Raw genomic sequence first — 10,116 nt, forward strand, 5'->3', positions numbered from 1 at the left:
ATGAACCTGCATCACTTCATCATGAACTCTGCATCATTAAACAAGGAGGAATAAAACTGGGAAAAAATATATGACTGAGAGAAAGTTCTGTCCTGTATTGTCTGGAAAATGATTCTTTGGGAACGTTTTATTAGATGAGAGTTTTGGCCATGAAGGGATTGAAGAATGATTGGTGAGTAAGCATTGATTTATACTGGTGTTTTCTATCTAGTGCTGTAATGTGAACACATATCTTGTGTAGTTGAGAGTTCAGTCTCCAGACCAACTTTACTGCTGAACACTGTTGTGCACTAAATATATCCAGTAACTATGATTAGAAAGACAAGTGTGATGTTCATCACGTCAGACATGTATGTTGCTCATAAACCAGATGCTCAGTGTGTCAGGGTCATATTAGTCACAGCAGCTCCAGACTGTCTGACACAAGCTGACACTGACCCCGCTGTGTCCCTTACTGTCCGTTAATCGTCCACAGAATCTGTCATCATACTGCGACCTGTCTCTGAATAGTTCCTATTATTGCTACTAATTTATGTGTTATTTGGTGTTGAAATGTCCGTCACATTCGTCACGTTTCCAAAGCCCAGAGTGGAGCTGTTAATGAGGTTCAGTTTAGAGTGAACCGCCCAACCCCGGCCAAGCACCTGCTGGACTCAATCAGACCGATCCTGATACATCTCGAGCTGTTAACCATGTAGTTACCTGATGAATTTGCTTATATATATAGCTCAATTTGCTATATAATGTAACACCACTTCTCATTTCCCCTGAGGTTTAATGAGCCTAATATCTAATTAGATAAGTAGATTGTGTAGAGGTGGTTGAGGTGAAGTTATAGACCTTTTTTCCACAGAAGACATTTTTTGAGGGCATTAGGTGAAGGAGATACCTGGAGTGTGTTTCACCCCGTCGACCTCTGGAGGGCAGAACAGAGCCACACTTGCTGCAGGTCTGGGGTTTCTGCTTTACAGTAAACAGCACCACTCGGATCTATATTTGTGGACAATAAGACCAAAAGTAACATATAAACATTGTGTCCTATACAGATAACAAAGAAGCGACAGAAGTATATAGTAGCAGAGTGATTTACAGACTTCCTTATTTCCACTGTACACTATACAGTAGTTTCTATAATATAATCAGCACTATGCCTGTACACATACTGGGTTTATTATCACGTGTTCCCAAGAAAGTTTTCTCGTAGAATAATTTTTTTTATTAATTAATTATTGACTTCTGTGCAAAGATGAGAAAGGGAGAAGAAACTCTCCCAACAAAGAGAAATGTGAAAATTAAATTCACAAATAAAGAACATGTCAAATTTGACCAACATCTTGAATGAGAACATGCATTATATTTTTAATTATAAACACAAATGACTCCAATCAGTAGTATGGACCTTTCTTTTGTCACTGATGAACGATAAAGGAGTCCTGGAAAGGTGATGTATGAGAGGAACTTAAACTGGAGGGTGAAGTCCACCTGAACTCCAGTTGTCAGGCTGTTTTATCACTTAGCAACAGATGGCTGTCACCCTGACAACCAGTGCGGGTGGGGCCAAAGGAAACGGGTGAAGGGCCTCCTTGTGAAAGCAGGTACTGTGTCATACAGTAATAATACTCAGGCCTGTCTCAGCATTATACCGTGTTCACATGTGACACTCGGATGCGTTCAGGTACTTAAACTCATCGTATCACTTATGTATTAGGTATGATCAATAGTATTAGTAGCACTGACAGATTTGTAGAAAGAGCAGTGGTAAAAGTGAAAGTAGTAGTGGTAGCAAAGGCAGCACTAATAGGATGATAAGGAGTAGTAGGAACAGATAGTGTAGTAAAAATAGTCACAATTGCAGCAGGGGGAGCAATAACAGCAACTGTATGTTGGGCTTGTGGCTCAGGAAGGTTGTTGGTTCGATCCCCGGCGATGCATGGCGAAGTATCCTTGAGCAAGATACCGAACTCCAAAATGCTGCGTCATCAGTGGGTGAATGTGAAAGAATGAGCCGCTTTAAGTGGTCGGAAGACTAGAAAGACGCTATACGAATACAGTACGCTTACATTTTCTAAGTTTTAGTAAGATATTAGTTGAAGTAGTAAATAGTAAAAGTAGAAGCAAAAGTTAGATTAGTTAGAAGTGGTAGTGGTAGCTGTGGTAGTAGAAGTTGTAGTCGTATCAAACAACAAAAACAACAGTTTCTGGGTTCAGTTCATCTGTCGAGGGGTGGAAACACTCAGCGTGGGGTCTGCACCTTTGACCTCAGCAGGCCAAGGCTGCGTCACAGCAGCCTTTGTGACCTTTGCTCAGGACTAATGTAGATCAGGTGGGATTTCAGAGGAATGCTGGGAGGGATTTCAGAATCGTGCTACAGGTTGAATTTGACAGCTGTTAGAAGTCCACAGGGCTGATAACAGTCGTGTACTGTGTGTTTTACAGCAACATGCAAAGTAGTATTCAAACAAGAACTTAACTCAGCTCAACCACACAACCTTTAATCCTCATTCCTTTTGTCTTTTATCATTCTCTCTGTTTGATGATTGTCTTGAAGCCATTGGAATATTGACATCCACACTGCTATTATCATTACAACACTGTGTGGGGGCAGCAACGGCCACAGTGTTAATGTGACATGTGACAACACTTAAGGTCATGCCATTTCACAGTGGTGACTTGATTGAGCCTGTCCATTCATGTGACACACTATAGCCTCATTTCCACTGCGTAGCACGACTCCACTCCACTCGCTTGAAACCGTTCTTCTTTTGGTTTTTCATTGGCAAACTTTGTGGCTAGTACCTGGTACTTTTTGGGTGTCACCTCAGTCAAGGTTGACGCCTGATCGAGGTGATCCAGTTTAGGATTAGATTTGGCATTTTGGTTTTGTTTTCAGAAGAGACTTTGCAAAAGTTAATAGAACGTGAAATACTACAAGCTGCTGATGGATAGAAGGTCAAGGTTCAAAATGAAAACCCAACAGCTTGTATGAGTTTGATTTGGACTTTTCATAGTTGTGCAAATGTGCAGTTTAAGTTAACACATTGAATTATCTGATGAGTTTGAAGTCACAGCAATACTGAAACATTGGCTGTAAGAGAATAATCATGCAGGTTCCCAAAGAAGCAAAGTGCACTGCACTGCTTCCCCCCCCCCAGCAGCACTGAGTTCTCGTTCTTCATCCAGAGGTGATAAGCTATCCCATGACACTCCAGGCACACGGCTAATATTCCTCTAAGCTGTTTGTGAAACCGCTCCATGCGATCAGCAACAACATCTACTAAAGCTTTGCTTCATTCTTGTTGCTGACAGTCGGTTTTATTCCAGCGTAGAGCGTTCATCTGCACAGCTGCTTGCTGTTGCTTGTGGAGCTTTGTCTTTAAGGTGTACTGATAAAGTATGCAGATACAAATGGCATTTTAACATGTCTAAATGGGGCCAAAGCCAAGGGAGGGGGGGGAAAGGATTGCACGGGATTGTTGTGGAACCGAAAGATACTGGGAGAATGCCACGCAGCTAAACAGCAACATCTCCTTGCAAATCCGGGATACGACTGGTGGAGCCGTGTCTCTGTGAGCCTCCCGTACAGGGGGGACATATGTTGTTGTGGTGAGGTGTAATCAGAGAGCGTCGACCTAGTTTTCGGGAGTCATGGTATGCGAGGCAGCCGAAGGTCAGCAGAGGAGAGGACGAGGTCGTTTCATGTTCCTGTCTCCGTCGTCTTACATCAACAGCACCCACAGTTCAGAGGACAGCAGGGAACTGAGCCTTGGTCAGCAAAAAATGAGCCTTCGATGACATGTCAGGGTTGCTCAAAGGTTCAAATATTGCACAAATATCATTTTTTGTTCTGATTCACTGATTGATAGAACACAATAATGCATCCAGTTTATCTACGGTGGCATCTCATTTCCCCTTTTTGCCTCTTTTAACATTTTTTAACATGAGCCATCCTTCACAGTCAAATATCATCTGAAGTGACATTTACTGGGGACTGACGGATTGCTCATTCGCCTGTGAGCTGGATCAAATGACCTTAAAGCTTTATAATGATAAATGCAAAAATATCTTAGTAACACACCAGTTACAGGCTCTGATGTAGCCAATTAATAAAATATTCTCTGTAGGCCTTTAACTTTAAAAAAAAAAATTATAATTCAAGATGTTTATATAGCTATAACATTGCTGTTGTTGCCCAAGAAACAGTACTTTGTTGTTAAAAATAAAAAGTTATTTCTGTAATTTATTCTTAATTAATAAAAGTACTGATAAAGTTGGAGAGCAATAACCAATCTGTTATCGTAGTCTTTGCAATTTTTCTCTCGCCAGCATACAGTCTTTATTTTCCTGATTTATGTTTGAATTGTCACAATTGGGAGTCCGTATCTTTCCAGAAGCCTGAGCCCATCACCTTGGCTGAAGGCTTGGCTCGCTCATTGTAGTCCCCACAAAAGCTGGATGTGTGGGAATACTATGGATTTCCAACTAAAGAATGACAAAGAGATGAAGTCCCTATCTGTGATGCAGTAAAAATACAGATAAAGTGATTCCAGTAAGTTTTTAATGAATATAATTAATGATTATCACCAAAAACGTGTCCCTAACACAGTAACATAGCGATATCTAGCTTAAGTTTTCTTAACATTAGTAGTGTGTATTGTGTTAAGTAGGGGTGTCTTATTGCTAATAAACTGAGCTTTTCGGTTGTAAAAGGAAGGTTTTGTTTCCTGTTTCAGAAGTTAAATAGTCACACTTTAGCCTGGGATTTCATCAGTTCAGTTGAAGTTTATCGCACAGTCATGACAATAAACTGCACACTTTTCTAAGAATCCCATCATTATTATCTATACCAATAATGGATTATAGATATAGCTCTGTGGGTTCCACAAAGACAGCGTTGGAAGAATCTAGGTTAACTGATACAAGAAGGGTTATGTTAGAGTTGACATCATTGAACCTGCTCGACCTGAATACTGATCCGTGTGTGTGTGTGTGTGTGTGTGTGTGTGTGTGCGCGCGCAGATAATTAAAACAGAATGATGGACATGTTCAGACTCAGCCAGAAATGTATAGAGGCTGCAGTTTGCCCTGCCTGTTCGTACATGTGAGTGAGCTCAACACTGAAGCAGCAGCAGAAATAAACGCATTAGACGCTGTAGATTACTTCTCTGTGTGTGTGTGTGTGTGTGGTTGCATGAATGCGAGGCACATCCACTAGCCGTGTGTATGTGTCATGTGTGACTGACCATTGTAAGACCAAACAGCCTGATGCTCACACTGAACCTTGACCCTCGTGACCTTTCGTGTGCCGTCAAGCTATTTACTGCGTGTGTATGGAGAGTGTGTTTGTGTGGGGGCGGGGCGTGCGTGTTGTGTGTGTTAAAATGTGTGTGCTCAGCAGTAGCAGTGATGAAGCGGGTGCACCCTCTCTGATTGATTTTAAAGGTTCCTTTTTCAGGGGGTCACAGGTCACAGTGCTGGAACAATAAGCAGATTACAAATGTCACTTTTTCTCCACCGGCCCCATTCAGCACCTGTTTATACTGAACTGTGTGTGTGTGTGTGTGTGTGTGTTGACGTGCGTCAGCTGAAATTGTTACTGTATGTATGTGCATGTATGAATATATATACTATATGTATGTGTGTGTGTTTTGAGGCTCTCTGTACTGGGGGGAGGGGTTATGTTGTCTAATCTATTTTGGGTGACACCCCCTCCCTCCCTGACTATTGCTGTAGATATATAAGCCCTCTGCAGCCACACACTCTTTTCCTCACTCTTGTGTTAGCTGAGACAACAGACCCAAGGTAAGCGCAAAACAAAAATGTGCTACAAATTCTTTCTTTTAAAGGCAGTAAACAAAATCCTCCTGAATGTCTTCTCTTGTTATTATGATGCTTTGACCTTTGACCTCTGTAATTGCTGCTTGTAATCTTAATCCAGATTGGAGGCTTTCCCCCCAAAACACCTTATTTCTGGTAGATTTGTTAAATGTTAAATTAATGACGTAACCTGCTCTCCCTAAGAAGATCACGTCTGTTAAACTCTGCAAAAATAGAAAACAGTAAACCACGGCAATGTGACCGCACATCTGGCCGTATCACATTCAGCGTCTTTACAGTTTATTTGAATTGAACAGTCGATAGTTTAGAAGTGTTTCATGTTTTCAGAATATCCAGTTCGTTAAAAGGAAGAGCAGGTTTGAATTTCACTGCCGTCAGGGGAACACGCCCTCTAAAACTCTGCTGTCTTTTTCACGTTTGTTCCTAAGCTACGGACTTTGTGACCCTGTACTGGCAGTGCAGGTCATCTCTATGGCAACACATTCAAAAACAGTATATTAACACGCTTGCTTAGCTTTCTGGGTGTAATTCTGTTTCTGTATGATCTGAGTGATTTATGAGGTAATATGAAGCCGGACGCTGAATATGTAATACTGGAGGAAGTTGTGCTGGGTGGGGGTGGGGTGTTTACTGTGTGTATTTGTGTGTTTCCAGTTATTTGCTCTTCATCAGCGCAGTGTGCATCTAATACTGCATGCACTGTGTTGGTGCCTCTCATAAAACCCTCAGCTTACATCAGAAAGAGCTGTTAAGCTGTTGTATAAATCTTTTATGCATTAATAGATACTAAAAGTTGATCGATATGTCACTCTTCAAAATTCATCAAAAGCAACATTACAAAAAACAAAACATCTAGCATTACTGAATGTTCTTCTGTTACCAGCCAATATACAACAACAACAGGGTTGGGTTGAGGCGTATTCAAATATCTTTATCTTGTAATAAGATTATTACCAACCATTTCTTGCCACTAATTATCATCGTATTGGTACATAACCTTCCTTACCCATGTAATAAGAGCTGTTTTGTTAAGCCACACTGTTACACAACAGGCTGATTCAGGATCTTACCACAAACACACACATTCCCTCCAGAGCTGCGTGTGAGGCATAGGGAGCCTGCAGGCGGCTGTCAGACAGATGCTGAGGCCGGTTCGCTGTAGTCGACTGTCGGCTGGTGCGGCTCACTTCGATCTGTCCACGGTCACTTACACCTGCATGTAAAAGAAATCTTGTCCAAGTGGTGGAGGGAAACACACAAACCTCTAAAACAGCAGATGTTTAGTTTTCTGAAATTCATATGAAGGTGACAAACTTCCTCCCAATCCTCTACAATAGATTTTTCTCTTTTCTACTTTGGTTCCATGAAACCCAGAAGTTGCCTAGTTTATTGTTGATCTGCGAGGACTCAAACTGAGTGCGGCTATCCTGTCTCAGAAACAATACTTCTGACTCAGCTTCGTCCCCAAATGATGGATGCAACTTTCTTTAAACGTTTGTTTGTTCCTCGAGGGTTCACTTAAAAGTTGTGGAGTACAGATTTTGCTCCGCTGAGTCACAACTCCTGTTGATGAGATGGAAGTCCACCTCCTCTCTGCAGGGTATTACTGTGACTGTTTGTGTGGTCATTCAGCACGTTAAACAACACCGACTGATTCCAAACGCTGTTTCGCGACCCTGATACCCCCCCCTCCAGGAAAGTGTGTATGTCTGGACCCGGGAACGGTGTGTTCAGATACACTGAAAGCAGAGTCAAATCCTAGTTTCACATGTAGTCTTCATACCCCTCAACACACATGCATACTTCAAATACCTGAGTGTAAATCAGCCCTGCACACAACCTCTGCTGTGCTGTCCTCCTCCACCATAGATAACCTGCAGGCTGCAGACCTTCAGGGAACTTTTAAAGTAGAAGCAGCTGTTGAGGAGTTGAGACAGCCATGCTGATCCAATATCTTTCATGTTGTGTTTTACAGTTTTCCTGTAGAGGAATGTGAGAGGAATGTTAAAACACCAGTCTTTAATAACCCCCCCCTCTCTCTCCCTCCAGATGCCTCAGTTTGAGAAAACGACGGTCCACATGAGGGACCCTGAGAGGGTGGAGCAGATCATCTGCGGCCTCATCAAAGGAGGAGCTTCCAAGCTACAGGTAGAACGCCAAGTCCTGTGATGCCTTATCAGTCAGTGTTTTGGGGAAACAGCACCCCCTGGTGGTCCTGAAGGTCACACATCTTTAGTAACTGGAAAAAACTTGCTGAGAACAAGTTTCTTTTTTAAGGATATCTTTGTGTCTGATTCATGCATTTCTCTGCTCCTGTTGCAGATCATCACAGACTTCGACATGACGTTAAGCAAGTTTGCTGTCAACGGCAAACGCTGTCCGACGTGTCACAGTAAGTACAACAACAAAAAACAACACCAGACATTTCTTAATGCCATGTTACAGTTTGGTTTTTCTAAGCAGGTATTCTGCTTCTTTGTGCAGATATCATTGACAACTGCAAGCTGGTGACAGAGGAGTGCAGGCAGAAGTTGCTGCAGCTGAAGAATAAATATTATCCCATCGAGATCGACCCTCAACTCACCATGGAGGAGAAATACCCATTCATGGTGGAGTGGTAAGACGCGTGTACACAAACCTACAAACACACACAGCCCTGCTTGTGTTTCTGATCACAAGCAGCAGCGTGCACTCACTTTTCTGCAGAGATAAAGAGACTAAAGATGTGTGTGTATGTGTGTGTGTGTCTGCAGGTATTTCAAGTCTCACACATTACTTGTGGAGCAGCGGCTAGAGAAAGACAAACTGTCAGAGGTGGTGAGAGAGTCTGACGCTGCACTCAGGTACCTGTTCCTCCACCCTCGCAGGACACTCTATACACTGTAGCATTACTGCAGTTTATTGTTGCATTGTGGGTATTTAGCTGGTGTGGTGCCCCTATTTAGTCTAAAATCTAAAATTCTGAATTGTAGGCCTTCAAATGTATTAAATATGATTTTGGCAGGCCTTAAAAATGCATTGAATTGATAAAGTTCATGTTACTTGTATGAAGTTGCGATGATCATGCTTGAACAACTTTAAAATGAAACTGACATGGATCCAATATCGACTCCCCCCCCCCTTTTTTTTTTTGCCAGTATGGACATGAAATAGGTCTTAAATTGCATTCATTATGCATTCTTCAGAGGTCTTAAAAAGTATTTTTTTAACCCATCAAAACCTGCAGAAACCCTGTTTAAAGAACACCTTGATCTAAATTAGTTTTTTTAAGTTTACAAATTGAATGTTTGTATTGCTTGAATCAAAAATCACAATTTGTCCCAATGGTCTTTATTTGCACTAACTATCCATTTAATTGTGACCAGAGTAGACTTTTTAAAGGATTGATAATTAATTGTAATTACTGTACGGTTGGCATCCTGGGGATAAACTTGGATAGAGATTTTCCACTTTTAGTTTGTATACTTTATATAACCGATGATTCTCACCAACCTGTCTCTTCCTGCTTGGTATCAGGGACGGCTTTGAGCAGTTCTTCGACCGCCTGCAGCAGCACAACGTGCCTGTCTTCATCTTCTCTGCCGGCCTGGGGGACGTCCTGGAGGAAATCATCCGCCAAGCCGGAGTCTACCACCCCAACGTCAAGGTCGTCTCCAACTTCATGGACTTCGACGACAATGTGAGTCCTGCACGCCTCTGTTCTTCCGCCTGTGTTACAGCTCAGTATTAACATAGTGGCTGACCGTGCTGGTTGGATCTGCTCCTCATCTCACAGGGCGTCCTGAGGGGTTTCAAAGGCGAGCTGATCCACGTGTACAACAAACACGACGGCGCCCTGCGGAACACGGAGTACTTCAAACAGCTGAAGGAGTACTGCAATATCATCCTCATGGGCGACTCACTGGGGGACCTCAGCATGGCCGACGGAGCGCCCAATGTGGAGAACATCCTCAAGATCGGCTTCCTCAACGACAAGGTACAGCCACGACACGTGATCATGGGTCCTAAAACATACGGAGAACGTCCTTTAACATAGAGTTGATGGAGTTCACAATCTTAGACATTGCCAATAATAATAATAATTTTAAGAGGTTAATAGTAAACTGGATTGCAGTACAAGGAAGCGCCTGTAGATGGCGCTCAGCCACCAGAAAATATAAAGTGGTGCTTTGAAGATCAGAAGACAGGAAAGTATTCAGGCAACGTGGCATTTACAGAACAGTTAACTCTGAAACCCATGGTTATGGTTGTCCTCACAGTGGCTCGTTGGTCTAGGGGTAT

At 42.4% G+C, this 10,116-nt stretch overlaps 1 protein-coding gene across 2 annotated transcripts in view; it reads left to right on the forward strand.

Moving 5' to 3' along the window:
* The window catches only part of nt5c3a (5'-nucleotidase, cytosolic IIIA), a 15,430-nt gene that overhangs the window by 3,266 nt on the left and 2,048 nt on the right, over window positions 1-10,116 (forward strand). Inside the window, exons 1-7 of one of the 2 annotated variants that reach the window (XM_035671979.1) lie at window positions 5,741-5,799; window positions 7,885-7,983; window positions 8,158-8,227; window positions 8,320-8,452; window positions 8,589-8,678; window positions 9,352-9,514; window positions 9,611-9,811. In XM_035671979.1, coding sequence (XP_035527872.1) covers window positions 7,885-7,983; window positions 8,158-8,227; window positions 8,320-8,452; window positions 8,589-8,678; window positions 9,352-9,514; window positions 9,611-9,811 — 756 coding nt within the window. In that variant the 5' untranslated portion in view covers window positions 5,741-5,799. Of the gene's footprint in view, window positions 1-5,740; window positions 5,800-7,884; window positions 7,984-8,157; window positions 8,228-8,319; window positions 8,453-8,588; window positions 8,679-9,351; window positions 9,515-9,610; window positions 9,812-10,116 lie in introns of those variants that run through there. The other variant, XM_035671978.1, reaches the window with a different exon arrangement.

Source organism: Morone saxatilis, unplaced genomic scaffold (genome assembly GCF_004916995.1).
Source record: "Morone saxatilis isolate NCDOM2014 unplaced genomic scaffold, NCSU_SB_2.0 Contig24, whole genome shotgun sequence".
In the NCBI taxonomy this organism is placed as follows: Eukaryota; Metazoa; Chordata; class Actinopteri; family Moronidae; genus Morone; species Morone saxatilis.